This window comes from Rhea pennata, chromosome Z, assembly GCF_028389875.1.
Source record: "Rhea pennata isolate bPtePen1 chromosome Z, bPtePen1.pri, whole genome shotgun sequence".
In the NCBI taxonomy this organism is placed as follows: Eukaryota; Metazoa; Chordata; class Aves; order Rheiformes; family Rheidae; genus Rhea; species Rhea pennata.
The window spans coordinates 49,718,389-49,738,607 of record NC_084702.1 but is presented as its reverse complement, the minus strand read 5'-3'; the positions used below and the strand labels follow the sequence as shown (position 1 = coordinate 49,738,607).

The window sequence follows — 20,219 nt, the reverse complement described above, 5'->3', positions numbered from 1 at the left end:
CTTAGTAGTAGTTCTGGTCTAAAAATGAGATTTCCAGAAAATGTTGCACAAAAACACTAGAAGTGTGTGTCCTTGAAATGATATTGCAGATAATTTAAATTCTAACAAACATAGCCACATAGCATCAGGAACTGAGGTACTAAAAAGATTTGTGCTGGTACTGGAAAAAAGTAATTAATTGTTGTTATTCAGTTACAAAGAGGTTCTAAGTATATGTGCATGATAGAGAACCTTATTTTTTGTATTTCCTATCACTTTGAACTAGAACTCAGATACAAATGATTAACTAACACATAAAAGAAATTTAAACCATCTTGCTGCATTCTCTGTAAAAGGCACTTACAAATTCAGAATTAAATTGAAATGCTCCATTTCACACAGGAATTCACACGTTCAGGAAGTCCTACTGTTCCTGTTATACAAGGAGATCGGCCAAATGTTTTGGGTTGTCCGCATTAGCAGCATACACCGTAAAACACAGGGTACAGTATTATGAAAATGTAGTTATCTTCAATACCTTTAGCACAAATGCACAGGAACAGCCTATGTTGGACTCCCGAGTCCTGGCTTCTAGCCTGGTGAACCTTCCCTTAGGTCAAACGACATTTTGATACCGAAGGAGGATGATAATCCATTTTGTCAGAGGTTCAGCTGTGCGTGGTATGCGGAAGCAGGATGCCGCGGCAGGGCTTCGCCGAGGAGCTTTACGGACACCTCGCAGAGCTCTGCCGAGCGAGGGGCGCGCGGCCGTTCCCAGCCCCTGGGACAGCCGGGCGTCCACGGAACAGCAAAGGGCACCTTGCTGACCTCCTGTCGCCAGACCAACCTTCGTATCCCACCTGCCGGCCAGAAGGATCTGGCTTTTAGGTGAATACCCTCTCCCCAGTTTCCTCCTACCCCTACTAATGTGAGCCCCCACCCCTCCTAAAGCCGCAGCTATTTGTAGTGGGAAGTACTGGACAACATGAACAAGTCGCTACAGTTACGATGGTAATATAAACATAGTGTCCTGGGAAAGTATCCCTGTAAATTACTGCCATTTCCCAATGTAGGAAATTGTACTGTGGCTTCTTTTCTGGGACCTAGCCCTGAGAGGTCGTTGATGCAAGTAAGAAAATGGAACCGAGGATGATGAAACTGAGCTGATGAGCTTCGTTAGCGATGAAGTTCCAGCACTAGTTCTGCCAATAGAGTTTGATACATACTTAGCGTAGGTATTCCTGTAGTATTTGTGGATATAGTGTATGTATTCCCGTATTTCCTTACAACCATTATTTAATGCATAGACATGTAGTAAATAAAAGCTTTGCATTGCATTACACAAACTTCATGCCTTACATGGAAAGAATTTAAAAACTTTTTTTTTTTAAAAAAAGTTTATTTTCCACAAGGAAGAGCAATAGGAAAAATTATTTTTTTTTCCACATATTGTTTTCTTGAAACAGAGTCTACAAGGACATATTCAGCACCAAAACTAAAAACAAAAAAAAAAAAAAGAAAAGAGTACAAACAGCCATAGAATATAATCTATAAAGCAAACATTTAATATTGCACTTTGTTTCTCTAACGTTTGGATTTTACTTATTCTTTTTCCCTAATTCAGATCAGGATTCTGTATCAAATACTGGGCTACAACTGTGAACCTGATGTTTTATAATGCTGAGAATTGACCAATATTTGTGGAAGAATAGTAATGCCTCTAAACAACTAACAAAATAGTTTAAATGAAAAGTCTTTATTTGATAAAGTTTCAGAATTTTTCACTCTGAGCACAAATACTGTGATGCAATGCCAATTACTACAATATTGGTCAATCCTGCTTCATATGCAATTTTCCATTATGCTGTGATAAGCACTTTAATGCTATGTGTATCAACAATTGTTCCCTAGTCTGTTAAAACAAAACAAAACATGAAAATAAAGTAAAACCACCAAATGCCCTTTTATGCCAACGATCCCATCAGCTTTTAAGTAAGTTTTTTTGTCTAGTTGGAGAGGGTACAGGAAAGGGACATTCACAAAATGGCCTAATAATGTAAGACATCACCCAATTTCCTTGTTATCCAGTATTCTTATCAAAGCCAAAACCTTCTAACTGAATCACTTAAAACGCGACTCATATGTATACTTTTTCACCCTGTCATGATTTTTGAAACATGAAGTATTTTTCATGTTCTCATAAAGGCCACTTATGGAAAAGCCTATTTTTGTCACTTTATGAAGCCTTAAAAACAAGGCAATTTTTCTAAAAGCACCATGCAGAAACCCCAGCTTTGTCTCTCCTCCTCCCTTCTGTTTTATTGCACGAGAAGATACATGATGGATTAGATCTCCGTTTGTTTAAGCAGTCAACACCAGAAGCATGTCCCTTTGTGAACTGTCTCTGTTATTTCTGAAAAGGAAAGCTGACTTTCCCAAGGCTCTAGCATGTTAAGTGCTGGTTATTTGTATTACTGGATCTAATGGCTCCATCACACCATTTCTCTTTCTTCACCTCTGTCTTTGGGGTACACTCAGGGAGCGAGTACTTGTTCTGTTTCATTTCTTGTGTTCTCAATGAATGTTTGAAGTTGTTGAGGGTTTTGTTTTAAAGCTCCTGAGTGTACCACAGGAGATGTAATCACTTAAGAAATTCTCAGTTAACTAGTATTTAAGTACAGCTGGTAACACTGACATCTCACCCAGTTTCATTATACTTCTAGTATTTTTACAGTATCATAAACCCTGAAGATAATACAAAGTGCACAAACTGAGCTATCTTTTACCATAGGCCAAGCTCTTGTAGTCTGAAATATACTTTCTACTAGAGACTCCTTATATAAAGGTATAGAGTTTTTGGTGATTAAGTAACTATGTAAAAAAATAAAATTTACTTTCCCTTCCCCTCCCTACTAGTTGAGAAATCTCTCCACCCATGAACCCTGGGCAGTATATGATTATGTCCTTTTTAAATTCTTTGAGTCTCAGCCAGTGTCTGCTGGTGCTGCTTTCATTTGTGCCTTTTTTTCTTTTTTTTTTTAAAGCTTCACAACTTGACTCTCTCTTTTTCATAATATAGGCAGTTAAGAAGGGAATGCATGTAGGTTTTGTAACTTTTGTGTATGTCCCTATTCCAAATCCCCCTCTGAAGTGAAGAAGAAAAAACAGAATACAAACACAAAACAGAACAAAAAAAAGGTAACTCAACAGTGCAACTAACAAAACAAATAGCATTCCAACAGTTTGGCAAGTGATGAGTTCACCTGAGATTAAGTGATTTTTTAGGCAGTCTGTAACAAAATGCTGCTTTGCGGTAATAGTAGAAAGGCAACAAATTTTTAAAAGAAATCAAGAAGGTATACAATCCTGACAGAGTCTCTTATAGTTTCCTTCTGTAATAGCCCCCCAACCCCCACCCCCTCGCATCTGTTGCTTATCTACTACAGTAGGCTGCAAAACACACAGCAAGAAGGATTGGCTTGAAGGCATTTGATGTTTGTAAATAAATCCACAACAGGATCCAAGCTGAAGAGGTGATACAGGATCAGCCTATTAGGACAATTCTGAGCATGTGCATATGCAGGTAAAGTCCAGGCTACATTAAATTAAAAAAAAAAAAAAAAAAAAAAAAAGTCAGTGCATTTGTTGAAGTCTTTGTTGCTGTTTTTTTTTTTTTTTTTTTTTTTTTTTTTTTTTTTTTTTTGTCAAAGCTTTTCTTTTGCTCCTTGTTGTGCAGACCACGAACAAGTAAGAGGGGTAACAACAGTCAGGCATAAGTGAGAAAAAGCTGTAGTGACACTGAATCGCACAATGTAAGCAATGAGCATGTGCAAATTTTCAAATCATAATAGGAAACCATCCCTCTCTTACAACGTGGTGAGTGTTTTGACACACGACTGTAGGCTAGAAAGGCTGCTCCTAGTATGTGCCAGTATTTAAGGGGAAAAAAAAGCTCAGGTCTTCAAGCATGTGGAGCAGTCCTATGATGTTGCTGTAGGCTTCTAAGCGTGATCACAGGTTGTTTTCATTTGTTCACCATACAGGCAAGAGCAATACCACTTCCTTTGAGAGTTTCTCCACTGTGATGCCTTGATCTTCAACACGGCAGGTATGATTCAAAACCCAAGTCAAGTCAGCTTATTATGGATTCCTTCAACGAGAGGGACAAGATGGTCTGTCTTCTGTGGGCTGATCTGGGTTTGGATCAATCTAACCAAAGGCGGGGGGAGGGAAGAAAAGAAAAGAAATCTTAAAATTACTGCTAGAGATGAATCAAATTCGTATGTTTAAGCAAATTATAATGATTAATGGTATTCTCAATCCACAGGCTGTTGAAACAAAAGGGTAAGACCTTCAGTCGTTGAAACAAAGCTTGGATAAAACTGATAGAAGCATTCATGTTAAAAACGTATTAAATGGAGTATTTTAAAATACAGGTTTGTACCAACTTAACGATAAGCACAAAGAACTAATACCCCAAACTTTAAAAAGTCTGATTTATTACCACAGAAGTTTTTTGAATTATCTCATGTATGCCAGAAAGGTAATACATGCATTACTGAAAACGTCACCTAAAAAAAATTTTTGAAAATTTGAAAAGTTTTCCTTGAAAATCCAGGAAATTCAGTAAAAAGTAATTCTACTTTTAACGTAGTTAATCCTTAATATCCCTAGGAGAAGTTTCAAAAACTCATGTGTTTCTAGAGTTTACTCAGGTCTCAGACTGGACAGCAGAACTAGTTTTAAGTAAGTGTGCAGCCTGTCTTTTAGGCAACGTTGTATCAGTTAACTTTACCTAACCTTTTTTTTCGTTAAAAAAAAACAAAAAAAAACTTAGACAACTTTTTTTTTTTTTTTTTTTTTTTTTTTGTTAAAGAATACTTCTAAATCTTAAGAGTATCTAAAATGAAAAGGATTGAAGAGCTGTACTCCGGAGTTAAGCTACAGCAGAGCACTCAGGGAAGTCTCTAACACATGAAATTCCTTTCTCTGCCCACTTTGTAGTGTTAGTGTTTTGGGGGGGGGGGAAGGGGAGGGAGAGGAAAGATCACATTATATAATGCTGTTTGCTTAAAGCGGGAGAATTTAGGCAAAATTGAGCCAAAGGGGACAGTAGTCTTCTTTTGTTCTGTATCACTGCTGCTTCCTGAAAAATATGTTTATGTCTTACAAAGTAGTATGTTTATACTTGATAGAGAGAAGAGGAAGAGAATAATGAACAAAAACCCCCACAACACTTTGTAGTCTAATACCTTCTGGAAGTTTCTAAGGAGCACTGCCAAGAAAAACTAACTTCCAAGCCTGCAAAGGCACCTGACAGCACCTTTCAAATAAAAGGCAAAGGTCATTTAAGAAAGTGAGGGTAACCCATGCTATAGAACAGACATGGAGAACTCTTGGCGATTCATCTGCATCTTACTAAAGGTATGTGGGTTTGGGTTTTTTTTGGGGGGAAGGGTGGTGGGGGGGGACAAGTGCAGCTTGTTTCCTGTTCCTCACTTCGGTGATTTCTCCTAATTTTAGGAAACAAAAAATACCTTCCTAAATGTATTCCACAGGAGAGAATTCAAACAAGCAATAAATTAATCGTCATACTCCCATCTGATATACCTACTTCTGAGTAGAGAGGTGGAGGCAGAAAACGAAACTCCTGGATGTATGCAAATAATGGTCCTTGAAGCGCTCTCTCAAAATCATCACAAGCAGCTATGGGTGCAAGGCTGGACTGTCTCTGTTCCTCTGTGACCACTTCTGCATAGCTAGGAGGTGCTGAAGGGAAAAGGTACACGCAGTTCGAACAACAAGTTCTTATGCATGTCAAAATATATAACATGATAAATATTAGACTTTTGTCATTTTAAGAGGGAGTTCAGTGGCTTTAGATTGTTGAACACAAAAGTGAGCTAGGCAATTTAATTTTATTCCAAGATTAAGCTTGAAAAAAAAGAACAGAAATTAAGGATCCTTTGTATCCTTAATTGAAGGGGATAATGGCTTCATTATCCCCTTAAATTAAGGATACCAAGGATGCTGTATTTTCTGTAAAGGCAGAAATAACGGAACACAGTAGTCCTGGATTCCAGAAAAATGAGTCTAGCATTCGTACTTATAAAATAGTATGTTCATTAGATAAATGAAGAGAGAGGGAAAGAGCTATAGTTCTTCCTTTAGCCAGAAGGGAAATATCCCACAGAAAAGAATTACACTGTGCTTTCAGAAAGCCATGGCTACGGAGGCTGGTGAGACACCTCAGAAACTGCTAGTATTATGGGTTGTAATGCCTTATAAGCCAGAATGCAATTGGGATACTGAAGGTGAAAGTAATGAAATGCTGCACAGATGCAACAGCATCCTATGCCCTCATTTCTATTAAGTTTCAAGATGCTTCAATTTCCCTGCCTTTCCTAGACAGAGAGAAAGGCCATGAAGGAGGAAACTGTTCCTCTACATAAAACAGGTGGCAAGGGAACACCCACACAGGATTTCCTGTGGATGTGGTTATGAAAGGACAGTGTGTGGTTCTGTTAGCAAGAGGCAATGAATAAAACCAACTGAAGAGTTCAAAAACAGAATAGCAAATTGCTTTGGATGTGTATTATTAAGTTACCTTCTGGTCTTTCAGGCAGGGTCAGACCAAGCCAATTCATGTTCATGCTACACTGACTGCTTACACTCGATGTTCTGCTACCAAATGGGTGTAGAGGAATGGTACCAATGACCAGTGGTAAATTAAGGAATAAATCCATGGCTCCTGGAATATCAACATACACCTGAAGAAAAATAAAGAAAAATGAGTTTCTGTCAGCACTTTAGTCTAATACTTTCAAAGTTTTTTTCCCATCGAAGTTTTTATGAGGAACTTATTTCTAATGGTCTCTCTTAGGGCCTGTGCCCCTATGGAGATATGAACTCTCACAGTTAACAGAAGCTCAACATTCTTAATGTGAGAACTCGCACAGAAATGCGGTCTACTTGTGACATGTTTGGCTGACACACAATTATTTTAAGAACTTGCATGATTTGAACCAAATTCCCTTACAGCTCTCCTGTCAGGACACTAATACAAAACCCACTTTTGTTAGGAATTAGTATGAAACAATGGAAATTACTCAATGCTTAAGAATGAAACAAGCCATCCAACATACCATTAGTGAATACTCCACACGGATTATACTACAGTCAAGGATAGAAGGGGAAACAGGTGGAATTTTCAACACTTTGCCATTCCAGGTTTCTGTTTTGCCAGATGACAGGGACTCCCCACGCAGGTTAGCAACAAGCTGTTTAACTTCCTTCATTTTCCCTTTGGCATAGAATGCCTGTGTTTGGTAAATGGCTGCCTTTGGCACCACCATACGGGAAGAGCAGTTCTCAATCTCAGCAAAGATCTGAATTGATTCACCTGAAACAAAACAGAATTTCAAGTTCTATTTATGTTTACAAGGCAGCTTAAGCAAACTATCATAGTCTATGTACTGTTATTATGTACTAGACCTTGCTATCAGTGGAAAATATATATTGTTGTTATCACTAGTGATATCCCTGCTATCACCTGGAATAACATCCACTGATGCTAATGAGAGCAAGATAACCATAAGCTGATCTAAAACAAAAATGTACAGGTCTAACATAAGCAGATGTCCTTCAGCAACCTGGAGACAGAACTAGTGCTGTCTAACTTTACAATATTCTGAGGCGATTGCTGAATGTGGACTGAAGAGGTAAATACTGCCTTATAGGTTTTATATAAATGAAATATTAAGTACAAACTGTAGTTTAAAAGGCAAGGAGAAACATTTCCTGTAATTCTGTTACATACCTGGGGTGTAGCCCTTCCTTTCAATTTTGGCACTTAAGGATATTGGGCCTGAGGTACAAAACCAACAACAGAGAGTCTTTTCTTTTGTGCCTGCTTGGGGTGACTGCAAGAAAAGAATAAAATCGCCCATTAAATTAAGAGTTCAGTGACAGTCATCAGCTATTTTAATCAACATAAAAATAAGCATTTTTGTAATGTACTTTTACATTTTAGAAACAAAACTAGTTCTATTCATAAGGAAAGTCTAAAGCAATTTAAATGGTGTAATGCATTTAAGATATCTGTCCTAATTCCACTGCTGCATTAACATGGCTTATTTCTCCCATCCATAGGATCCTCCATACTATAGCTGTATTTAAACAGTTAAGAAAAAATAAAATAAAAATAAATACTGTACAGCTTAAAATAAAATGCTGTACAGTCTACATGTCCTAACATACTGTTGGCAAGCTTTTCACTTGATTATCAGTAAGTTAGAACAGCTTCCTACTTTCCATTATACTACATTTCAGAAACAAAGTAACTAAGCTGAACAACTGTAATCTTGACTGCTGCCATTTCCTCAGTTTCTGTCTCATCTATATTAAACAGATTTTATTATTTTATATGAAATGAGGATTAAGGGCTTGATCCAAAGCCCATTAAAGTCAAATGGGAGTCCTTTGATTTTAATGGAGTTTGTGCAAGGCCAAGGTCCCTTTGCAAGTCTGATTTTTCACCCATACACACAAGAAACCTATTTCAATGGACTTTCTTTTAGATTTTTTTTCCCCCATAGATTAGAATTTGAGGAAGGGGAAAAAAAAAAAAGAAAGGAATTTTAGGCCAGATTAAAATTAAATCCTCATTGAGAGCAGTTGTGATATTAAAGCCATTTTAATAAAAATGGAAGTTTCAGGAAGTTTATACAGAATTGTGATCATTTCTCCCCATCAGTAGAAAGTTAGTTATCCATATGGAAATTATCAATTATGCACTGCAGTACATTTTTTTTTTTTTTTACTTTGCATTTTTAAGTTAGCGGTCTCTCACTGAAATATTTGAGTTGCACTGTTCCTTCCACAGATTATTCCTTACTTTAAAAAAAAAAATCAAAGAGGAACAGTTCATAGAAATTCTCCTCCTGAATAATATTTTGTAATTTATTATCAATTTAAATTGACAAATACATTTACATCTGATATTTTTAGGCAACTCTGTACAGAATAATTTAGCTTTCAAGATACCAGTAGTTAAAAGAGTTGCTAAACTGAAATAATGCTTAACAATCAGCTGCAGTTAAACTAGCAAATGAATATTAGATAAAATTAATGTTGATGTTGTTTTGGTTATTGTGCTTCATTTGTATGCCAGAAACAAAGAATGAATAGTTCTGTCAATTCTTACCAGTAATGAAGGAGTGTTGATATCTATATGTTCAAAGACTGTAAATTCCTTCTTTAATTTTACTGGTAGAAGCCAAGGCCTATGCAATTCGGCTTTCACCCAATAGCGCACACTGCCATGTCTGCCTTCGAATGAGGTAGCAAGTGGTCTGTGCAGGACACAAAGGTCAAAACTGAGAAAAGTCTTTATCTCTCTAATAGTGATACAATTGATCAGATTAGGAAGTACTATTTTGAATTGTATTTTTAATGTATCGTATTTAATTAAGCATAACTTATTTGCAAAGTTTCCATATCTCAGAAAATTCAAGATTGAAGTTGGGAGAAAAAATCATCTCCAATTCATCCAACACTAGTTTTGTAGACATTTTAAGAACTGATGACAGAATTGTGCTGGAAAATGCCAGAAGAGTACATATTTCCTTTAAACTTAAGAGGCCACTTTCAAGTCTAGAATGCTGCATGCCCTTTTAAGACATTTAAGACTACCAACTCAAAGTTAGTATTAGTAGCAGTCAATTATTGTTTGGGATATTGTATTTTGTAAATAATCGTGTATTGCTTACTTGGCTAGTATCTTAGTGTCTGGTTTATTTTAGCTGTAACTAAGCACTTTTGTCATTTGTTTTGCCTGAAGCAGAGCAGTTAGCTTCTCCCTCTTCAGAACACTAAATTGAGATGTTTATTTTGAGTATCTTCTAATTTCCCTCTACTCTGATGAGACCATCTTAAAATATTAATTAAAAACAAAAACAAAAAAAAGACTATTTTGCTCTCAAAAGAGAAGCAAAGAAAGCCCTTTTGGGAGCTGGAGGGGGGAAAAAAAAACAAACAAAAGCATGGAAAGGGGCTCCAAACCTTTCAGCACCAACTTTTTCTGCAACATCATAAAACGAAGGACATAAAATCTTTATACTCCAATTATCTCAACAGTACTTTTCTTTCCATAACTTTAGGGAGTAGGAATTTAATATATTATTTTTTACGTTGTACTGTGTTTTCAATGCGTAACATATAAATTAAGCGTAAGTTACGTGCAAAGCTTCCCTATCTTTTACAGGTAATATTGGCTGTGCTAGAATTTTACTAAAATTATTCTCTGGTGTACAAGTTTGACATTTCTGTTTGTTTATCTGGAACCGATTTTTGGTAAAAATACTCTGAATGAAATGATTTTCTAATCAGTCTTCCATGTTTCATCCTGCCCTGGTATCCTTTAGGGAAAAAAAAAAATCAGTAAAGCAAGTCCATGCCTTGTTTTTTCCACCATTGCTTTTTAGTTTGTTTTGTTTTAAATGAACTTTGGAAGTAATCTAAGGATATAAAATAGTTAAGTAGACAGTGTCAAACTACTGTGATACAAAATAATAAGACAACAGTATCAAACTATCGTTCATCAGGCTTTCAGGCATTTACTACCAGCCTTGTTTTCTCAGTATTATCAGAAGCTAGTTCACCAGTATTCCTTCAAATCACCTGAAAAGAGCTTTAGTATTTTGACCAATGCTTGTAGTGTTTTACTGGTCATCTATTTCATCTCAAACTAAATACTCCACGTATACTGTTTGTGTTTTCATATTTAAATATCCCTTCCAACTTAAGGGAAGGGCAGTATCATCTTTCCTTATTACTTCTTATAGTTGAGATTTCCATCTCAATTTTAAATTGACTTCTAAAAATCTCTACATGTGTAGCACTTTAAGTGTCCCAAGAACACATGCTGTTAAAACCCTGTACTATTCTTTGAAACTGACCTGTAGAAACATCATCTGCAGGTTCTGCTAATGGCAGCACCTTCAATAAACAGTCAGTTTATTAGCTTTGATATTAGGTATTAGTCTACTTTAGTACAACCTTCTGCCAAGATTTTCAACCTTGCTGTCTTTAAAGATTGCCTTTTACAATAAAAGACTCCTCTTTCTCCTTCTTCCCCCATCCATTTCCAGACTCTCTGTTCCTTTGTAGTTAATTTTCATGTCTCAGCCAGCTTCCATGTTGTTAACTCCAGTTAAGTCTTCTCTTCACAATGTCTATGTTGGACGTATGTGTCCGTGTCTGCATATCCACGTATGTGTACATCTTAATGCTTCTTTTGCACAAAGGCCAGTCTGAGCGCACACATCCTATTTAAACTAGAACAATCTCCCCTTGTGTTCAAGTGTTGTTAAAATTGCCACATCTGTTGCAGACTGAGCCCAAACAATTAAGTTGTGATCTTATCACTAGTTCTGCTGGTCTGCGTGGCTCCAGTAAAATCTTGGGTCAGTTAGAAGGCATCTTAGCCACTCTGCAGGACTCAAATGACAGTTCAATTCTCCTCCATTCTCCCGGGGAGAAGTGAAATATTGCAAGGCACAATGAGTCAACAGACCTTGGTCAAAGAGAGTAACCAACTGGGCAGCAAAGTGCTTGTGTTTTGTGGAAAAAGGAAAAAAAAAAAAAACACCCAACAATACCAGCATAAAAGCAACCTCTTCAGTTTAATGAGATTATGTCCTCTGTTTCATGTCTAAGCACAATTCCTACTACCATTGAAAAGGTTTCCCTCCACCCACAAGAATTTATCTTAGGCACGTGTGTATCTTAACACAAGATAGCACGCATGTATCTTAGCACGCAACCTGAGTAGTGCTTGTGGGTACTTACGTCTGTGGAAGCTCAAAGCTGAATGCATATTCATGCCTTCCTGAATGAATAGTGTGAAGGCCTTCTTCAGAATTATCATCATCTAGGAGGGAAAAACCCAATATGCTATTCCACCTGTAAACATTTTACACAGTATAATATATTATATAGGTTTATTTTTCAGAGTAAAGGGGATTCATACACTCATTACAATATTTAAGAATATAGCATCCCACAAGTAAGTATCTCCAGTCCATTTGTATTAATGCTAAATATAAGGTGACAGAACTTTTAAAAGGTAGATAATGTAACCAGATTCATCTTGCATAAAAAGAGAGGTTAACTTATTTTATTATTTGCTGCTGAATCCTGGCATAATGGTAACTGCTGCCATTTCAAGCTCTGCCTTAAAGATCTGTAAAGGAAATAATGTTCTCCAACATGATCTTCAGTTCCAAACTTAAATAAGAATAAAGCTTTCCCTTTAATAATATTAAGCAATTTAATACTTAGTATGAAGTTTGCTCCATAAGATAAACTCAGTAATTCATCTTTTTATTTTTCTGCCTAGCAACACTGTCCAGAAATTAATGAGACAGACATTGGAGGAAGAGGGGTGACCACGCATCACTTAGAAAGTACCAGGCAAATTCATGAGCATGTGAAATGGAAAGCTGTCCAATTCATGTCTAGACCTAATCTGTAAAAAAACCAAAATCTATGTAAAAAAGTTTATCTGGATCTTGCTTGTAGCTAAGGTTTCCTAATGGCAACAAAAAAAAAGCTGATTTTTGTTGTAGTCACAATTCTCTGTATTGCTTTAAATACAACAGATTTGTGGCTTATTCTGCTATGATTACTGTAACACTGGAAAAATGCTTACTTCATCAAAATATGAAGTTACTTACGAGAAAATAACCAAGTATCTCATACAAAAGGATTGGAATAATAAATACAGCAGCACTATGCAAAAACAAGTCGCTTAAAATCTGAAGCATCATGGAGAAACATAGACATGTTTAAAATTTTGTAGTTCCTATTGTCCTACAAAAATGCTGATGCTCCAATTTCTTTAGTGCACCAGAAACACTGAAATAAACCTATGGCAAGTAACCTAAAAAGAAAAGAAAAAAAACCACACACACAACTGAACAAAAAAACCCACTAGTGCGCTATTTACGTAAAACGCAGCTTCAGTGTGCTGTTGCAAAGTAACAATCTCAAAGATGCACTGGAAGTGCACGACAGTGCGTGTACATGTAATTTCTGCTTAAACACTTGCGAGTTTCTGTTTATTTTAAATAAGGAAAATCTTTCCCTTGCACAGAAGTTTTTCTTCCCTCCTTCCCTTCCTTCCTTCCTCCGCTTTCTTTCTGCCAGCTCAGCAGTCCCATTGAGCCTGAGCGGCAGCAGCAAAGCTGTGGTAAACAAGTGCTGAGCTGTCAATCACGGGCTAGGCTGGAGCAGGAGAGGACCGGCCTAAACCGGCGCGAGCAGATCCCCAGCCAGCCGCTCATATACATACAGTATACATTACACCCGCCGCAGTTGCTCAGCAGCTCCGCTCGCAGCCTAGCCTGGCGGCCGGGGGGGGGGGGGGGGGGCGGGCAGGAGGCAGCCGCAGGCGCCGCCCGCCCCGCGCCTTCCGGTCCGCCCGCAGCGCGGGGCCGCGCCGCCGGCTCGCCCGCTGCCCCGCGCTACGTGCCAGGCGGCAGCGCGCGCCCCGCGGCCGTTACTGAGGGGCGGCGGCGGGGGGAGGGGAAGGACGGGACGGCACGGGACGTGACCGGCCGCAGGGCGCCGTGCGCCGCCGGCCGCTGCCCCTGCCCGCAGCTGGGCTTTCCCGAGGAGGGGCCGCCGGCGCCGTGGCCGCCACGCAGGGCCCCTTCCCCGCCAGCAGGGCCCCCCACCCCGCGGAGCGGCGGCCCGGCGCCGCCTTCAGCGCGCCCGCGGCGGCCCGAGGGCAGGCGGAGAGGCGGCACCGAGGCCGCGGCCGGATCCCTAGCCGGGGCGCGGGAGGCAGCAGCCGCCGCCGAACGGAAGACGCCGCCGCCGCCGCGCTCCCCGCGAGGTAAACGGGCACCGCTCAGCGCGCCACCAGCGCAGCCGGCTCCGGCCGGCGGCCGCCCCCGCCGCGCGCGGCGGCGTGCGGGCGAGAGGCAACCTGCTCCCTGCGCCGCCCTCCCCCCGCGGCCCAGCCCCCGCCAATCAGCGCCTGGCATCGCCTTAGCAACAGGCTAACAAACCTCAGCAGGCCAATGACGGGGCGGGCGCGGGGCGTGGCCTCCGGCACCAAGCTAGGCTGAGCGGCGGCGAGCTAAGTCATTGAAACTCGGCCGGGCGCCGCGGGCGCTCGCAGCCGCTGCCCGGCCGCGGGGGCAGGGGCGCAGCGGCGCCCCCGGCGCGCCGCCCACGGCTCGCGCGCCGGGACGGTGCGAGCCCCGCGCCCCTTCTGGTGCCCCAGCAGGTCACGTCTGCCCCTTCCCTCCGATCTTTTGTTCCGTCTCCAGCCAAAAGGCCATCCGGCACGATCGCTGTCAGCACTTGGATCTACACCCCCCGCCCCAACCCCGTGCAAAGTCATTGCTGCTGCTCAAGCAGCCAGTTGGGAGCAGTGGGTTGCCCTCCTACTTGTAAGCGTGCACCCTGCCATGAAAGGCTCATGCGTGTTCGCACGTTTCTGGCGGCTGCAAACTGGAGGTGAATTAAGTTTCGCATGGGTGAAATACCTCCTCGGCAGTAGCATAGAGTATTTCAGCTACAAGCCACCTCCTTAGTAGCCTATACTTTCTTGCATCACAGTAACAAGGTTAAAAAAACTCAGCCCTGCTGTAGTATTTATTTCAAAAAATGCCTTGCAATAGGCTCAATGTAATCTGCAATCCAACTTCTTTAAAAATTACATTTCTTCCTAAAAATGGAAAGGAAAATATCCTATTCATGCACCGATCTCTGCAGTAAATATGCTGCATATTAAAAAAAAAAAGCAACCAAAATTACATAACCAGTTTTAACATTATTTTCTTGTGCTAGGAATTAAGTCATCGCCACCACCTGACGCGTGTAACCAATCTGCGGAGAGGAGAAGGAGCACCCCCTCCCTCTCCCCAGGACTGGTCCCAAACAGGATTGAACCGCTTCTAACAAAGGGTGGAAACTTCAGAAAAACAAGCTTAGAGTCCCCTATACTTTCACAATGTAACCATGCGAACAATAGATTCGCACACCGAAGACCCGCACTCCTCCTCACAAGGTGCTACCCCCTTCGCCACAGCCCGAATGGGGGAATTTGCAGGGCACTTTTCGTTTCCATCGGGGCATGGCAGACCGGGTTTTCATTGAATGCAGGTTCCAGAACTCCCCAACTTAGAAATGATGCTGCCATTAAACAACTGCGGGCTGTATCTGGCCCTTCGGACAGATCTTTACATTCGAGGCTCCCACACAAGGGTTTAGTAGGAGAAATTCAAGGTAATTTACGAATTTACTAGTAGTTTAGAGCACAGGAAGGAGGGGGAAATTACACGTGGGGTGGTGATAGCGTATGTCAAAATAAGCCACGGGGTATCTTCTACCTGCCAGAAATGATCCATCTTTAAAATCACCACATATCAGTCTGAAAAGCAGAACTGTATTTATAATATGTCAAGAAGTCTAGTTTTATGTTCTAATTATATTCACAATCTGATAGGCTGTTACCAGGAAAGTCATTTACTGTCTATCTGGGTTTGATTTTTTTCCTTTTCCCACAGAAAAAAACAAATCTTGCTAATGTCACTATGACAAAACAATACTGCATTTCAAAGACACAGTATTTATTAATTGCAAATCCCTATGAAAAAGCTCCGTTAAACGGCAGATAGTTTAAGAAAGTCCTGTTTGCAGGCACTTTGCAGATGCATCTCAGTACAGTTCTAACATTAAGTAAATGTCCATATAATGGAACAGAAATCCCAAGAAGGTACTCTGCTCGTCTTCAGAAATAGTGGATTTTATAAGGTACACACTTAAAAGAGGATTAACCAAAACGATGCAAAGATGCGTCCTTTTCCAGAAAAATGTCTGCATATAATGAATTAGTAAGTAAAAAAATCTTACCTCTTTCGTGCCCAATTAGGATGTCCTTATGGTTGAAATATTCTACTTCTTCAGTGTAATTTTGTGTATAGGCAGTGTTGGATCCAGCGTTTCTAGATTCAGTCCAACGTACTTTTGCATGTCCTCTTGCATGAATTTTAAGAGATTTTACTCTAATTTCCCCAGTAACTTCTAAATTGACCCTTCCTGAGACGGTGTCCCCGCTAGAATAGACGGGGACATTGCTGTCATTGAGACAGTCAAAGCTTATTGTCAAACTCTTCACCTTCCCCAGCACCATGTTTTATAACAAAGTGTACAAAAATATACTGTAAGAAAAAAAAAAAAGTCAAGATCTCATATAAAATGCGATCTTCACTTTACACTGATCAACGCCTCTGCCGTGCAAGGCGCTTGCCGGCAGGATCAGCGTGTGCCCTACCAGCCCGTCATCGGGGCCGCCTGGAAAGCCCCGGCGCTCGCTGCTGCTGCGGCGGGGCGGCAGGCGCGGCGCGGCGCGGCGCGGCTGCCCGGCGCTGCGGTCTCCCTACAAAGACGCTGCCTGCGCGCTGCCAGCTCACTTTAAGAACAGCTTTGTGAAAAACAACCCCGCCGCGCATGCGCGACGCCGCCGCCGCCGCCGACGCCGCCGCGCGCCGCCGCGCGCGCGAGCGAGCTCGGCGTGGCGTGGCGTGGCGTGGCGTGGCGTGGCGCCGCGCTGAGGTGGGCGCTGGGGAGCCGGGAGGGGAACGGCGGCGGCGGCGGCGGGGAGGAGCGGCCGGGCCGGGCCGGGCCGGGCCGAGCCGAGGCGGCCGGGAGGAGCCGCGGCGGGAGACCCCCTCGGGGGGTTTTTACCGTTAACGGTAAAAACAGCGGCGGCGCGGAGGGGACGCCGCGTGTGCGCGGCGCTTTCCGCGGCGCTTTCCGCCGCGCCGCGGACGTCGCCCAGAGCTCTTCGCTGGTGAAGCGACCAGCCGCGGGCAGGGCGCAGGCAGCGGGCCGCGCCGGGCCGCCCGTGCCCGCCGGCGCCTCGCTGAGGGGGCCGCGCGTAGCACAGGCTGCCGCAAGGATGAAGGGGAGAAGGGTTTTCTGCTTTGATTTGCTTTAAAACAGTGATTTCTAGGTGGTCTTTGGATTCGCTGCACGGACTCGCAAGATGCAGCTCATCTGCTTTCTAGAGGACTGACAGGAAAAAAAAAAAAAAAAAAATCAAGCCTGGCATCGGGGAAGGTCTTTGATAATAATCTTGTTTCCAAAAGTGAGCCTTATGCAAAAGCAAACATTTAAGCGTCTGTCAGGGTGAAATTTCTTATGTTAATACTTCTAAATGTAATTAATTGTTGTACAGTAGCTTAGTTTGGGGTTTGGTTTGCTTGTTTTGCTGTTGCTTATTTTATTTTTTTTTCCTGTGGTGCTATTTCTTGGATTAACGTTCTAGATTAAATTCTTAAATGCTACATTTCTATTTTTTATCTTACTAATGACATAAGGTTTTCAACAGGACATCTAATGTAGGTGGTTAATGTTTAACAAAAACTAGTGTGTGTTGGGAATTGTATTCTTTCTAGGTCAGCGAAATACATAGCTAAAAGAAAGTTGAAACCGACAGTTATATTTTGAAGCTGTATGCCTGTATTTACTTGTTTGATGAAGTAAAAAGTCATATTTTTTCTGGCCTGACACCTGGTGGAGATTCTTATACTTAAAATGTTTAGCCATGTTCTGGTATGTTGGAACTTCTTATGTTTTTGCACCATCTTGTGGTAAATATCCATACTTACTTAGATGACTTGTAAAAGAAGTAGAGGTATTTCGTTCTTTTTCTGATAATCATTTTCCTTTTGTTATCCTATCTTTAGATGCAGATGGTTTCATATAACTGTTTATTTGCATGTTTTTCCTCTTTTCTACAAGGTAGAAGATAATCTTGTCTTCTACAGTCACAGATCACTCTCCTTTGTGTGTTTGGATTTGCTATAGGACATACGAAAACTGTCAGCCAATGATATGCTGCTTCTGTGCCTGCATCCATGGAATTCAGGCAGGAAAGTCATGGCTCCTCTCCTTCAGGTTCTGGGTTCATTGTCACCATGAACCTCTATCAGTCTGGATCTGCAAAGATTTGAAGTGCACAGAAGTTACCTCTTGCAGATCGAGTTAAGATCTATGAAGGCTAAAGACTCAAGTGAATATTCATACGGATATTTTTTGTGTACTTCTTGATAAAGGAGAGCTTCGTATGTGATTGAAGTATGGCATATAATATTTTCTCTTTTATTTACTCAAATGATGTATTTTTTGCACTTACTAGATATGCACATTCCAGGCTTATTGGAGAAGATAACACGTTTTGTTAAGCTGCTGTAAGCCCCTCTTCATGTGTATGACGTACTGACGGTGTAGCCTTAACTTGCCCCCCCCCCGACCAGTAGGATTGCTGTCTTTTATCAAGCCATTTCTGGACACACTAGAATAACATGGCTTCTGTCATGGCGTGGGATGTGTTCTAAGTATTTCATGTGAGTAGGCTATTGGGAAGATCCTGCTATTTTTGAGCTTGTGGACCAAGTTCTGTTTTGTTAGATTTGACCAATTTGCAGACAGTTGGAACCCTGATCATATGTCATGCTGGGCAGCAGACAGCTCTTTCCAGTTCCTGGATTATTTGGAGAAGAATGCAGTGGAGAGTAACCCTATTCCTCAGACATATTGGACATCTTGAGAGTACTGATAAATCTAGGTTTCATTGCAGTGGTGAGACAGGTGCAATTCATTGCAGTTTTTGCAGCTACTCTGCAGCTAGTTCAGACTTCTTGAAAGTTTTTCTAAACACATAGAATTGAGTCCATTGAAATTACTAGGACATTTGCATATCCATGAAATGCAGAATTCCACGATCTGTGAAGCTCTCTAATTTTCATATATTGCTATGCTGCTGAGTTAATTAAAAAATAATCTGAGTGATCAGATATGCTGATTCACATGAAAGTGCTCTAAATTTCTGTTTAAGCTTGGTAGAAAAAAATTACAAATGAATTCCATATTAACTGATCTGTATGCATTTAAAGCATCTAAGCCAAGAGCAACTCTTCTCTGAAATAATGATCTTCCTTCTCCTAGTGCCCCATTCAGGAGACGTTCTTCTGTTTTTTTTTTTTTCCTTTATTTCCTCTTTTTTCCTAAAAAGCATGAATTGCCTTACTGCAGCCCCTCACCTGGGTAAGGAGAATGGATTGAAAAAAAAGCATTTCCTGTATTACATCCTGTTGGTTGTAGTGGGCACAACTACAAATTCCCAGTTCACAAGGTTTTGCCATGAATCTAACGATATTTGGTGCATTAACTTAAAGTCTTAGATTTGGGATTGATTTGACTATGTAAGAATCTTCTTTCAGGTAAACGTGTTTAGATCTGATGAGTTCTGAAAAGAGTTTATGAAGAGCTTTGAATTCACCAAAGTAGTGCTGAAATCAGGAGACAAATGAAACAAGTTGTATCAGTCTCATATATAGAGAAAAGAAAAATGTATGTATATATAAAATAAAAATCTCTTTCAAATTTGCCTAATGATTTCTGAAAGCTGGGGAATGATGTGGTAACTCAGCCCCCAAACCACACTGGTCTGGTTTCTCTCCCTGCCTTTTTGCCTCCTCCTGCTTGCTGTCCTGCCTGCCATCCATCTAGCTTGGCTCTTACCCACTCACCCATCTAATTACCCTCCCCAGGTCACAAATTGCTACCCATTCATTTTGGTTGAGTGTGGGCTGCTGTGCGCTTCTCTCAGCTCACCACTCACATTTTCTTTTACCCTTTTCACCCGTATTAGGTTGTCCTGACTTACCTGGGCCTATTTCTCACCAGAGATGCTGCTCACTGTGTCTTTGCTGCTCTTCCATCTTTCTGATTCCATATAGACTGGTTTTCTAGGCATGTTATATATCACCTCACTATTATGTATGATTATATGTAATTTAAATTTGGAGCACTAAGATTAATACAGACTGGCACTCATGATGTAGTAAAACATGTATTACAAAATAAAATGCAGAACAGTTTTGCATAATGACATTTTATTCACATACATTCATGCATTTTCCTTGTCCTGACAGTAGTCATTCATACATTCAGTTGTTATAATTCATTTTTTATGTTGCTGACAGTACACTGTTCATTTATATTTTTGTATTGCTGATATTTTAATGTTATATGCCATCTTGTGGCGAATCTGGTGAACTGCCTGCCTTGTCATTTAGCAGCTTTTTGCCCATGCGCTCCTGTAAACCTGCCATTCATCATTTATGCCTTCCGCCCTTGGCAAACTGTCTTTCCAAATT

General features: G+C 40.8%; 1 protein-coding gene and 2 long non-coding RNA genes across 6 annotated transcripts; 2 read left to right on the top strand and 1 right to left on the bottom strand.

Annotated features, from left to right (window-relative positions):
• Window positions 1–3,632: 3,632 nt before the first annotated feature.
• On the bottom strand, window positions 3,633–16,439 carry ARRDC3 (arrestin domain containing 3). 2 transcript variants are annotated; one of them, XM_062599087.1, is made up of 8 exons: window positions 15,907–16,439; window positions 11,830–11,911; window positions 9,185–9,332; window positions 7,799–7,901; window positions 7,125–7,381; window positions 6,587–6,749; window positions 5,594–5,748; window positions 3,633–4,188 (listed from the first exon to the last, which is right to left on the bottom strand). In XM_062599087.1, the coding sequence occupies exons 1-8, from the start codon at window positions 16,184–16,186 to the stop codon at window positions 4,132–4,134; spliced, it is 1,245 nt and encodes a 414-aa protein (XP_062455071.1). In that variant the 5' UTR covers window positions 16,187–16,439; the 3' UTR covers window positions 3,633–4,131. The 2 variants fall into 2 exon arrangements, with proteins under 2 accessions (XP_062455071.1, XP_062455072.1); XM_062599088.1 differs by lacking the exon at window positions 9,185–9,332 and having other exon boundaries at window positions 11,830–11,943; window positions 15,907–15,990.
• Window positions 4,310–5,783, top strand: LOC134153178 (uncharacterized). The gene is made up of 3 exons (XR_009961122.1): window positions 4,310–4,415; window positions 5,175–5,403; window positions 5,503–5,783. It is a non-coding gene; the product is annotated as an uncharacterized LOC134153178 (long non-coding RNA).
• Window positions 16,440–16,656: 217 nt separating the features above from the next.
• LOC134153859 (uncharacterized) lies at window positions 16,657–19,443 on the top strand. 3 transcript variants are annotated; one of them, XR_009961257.1, is made up of 2 exons: window positions 16,657–16,748; window positions 17,866–19,443. It is a non-coding gene; the product is annotated as an uncharacterized LOC134153859 (long non-coding RNA). The 3 variants fall into 3 exon arrangements; XR_009961256.1 differs by having other exon boundaries at window positions 17,804–19,443; XR_009961255.1 differs by having other exon boundaries at window positions 17,800–19,443.
• Window positions 19,444–20,219: the final 776 nt, after the last annotated feature.

Bases quoted from the DNA above. Each gene is read 5' to 3' on its own strand.
- ARRDC3 (XM_062599087.1), bottom strand. From the start codon at position 16,186: ATGGTGCTGGGGAAGGTGAAGAGTTTGACAATAAGCTTTGACTGTCTC. The intron at 7,902-9,184 runs GTAAGAATTGAC...CTTTTCTTGCAG, and splicing joins TCAACACTCCTTCATTACTG to TCACCCCAAGCAGGCACAAA. The intron at 6,750-7,124 runs GTATGTTGGATG...ATTTTTCTTCAG, and splicing joins GTGTGGAGTATTCACTAATG to GTGTATGTTGATATTCCAGG.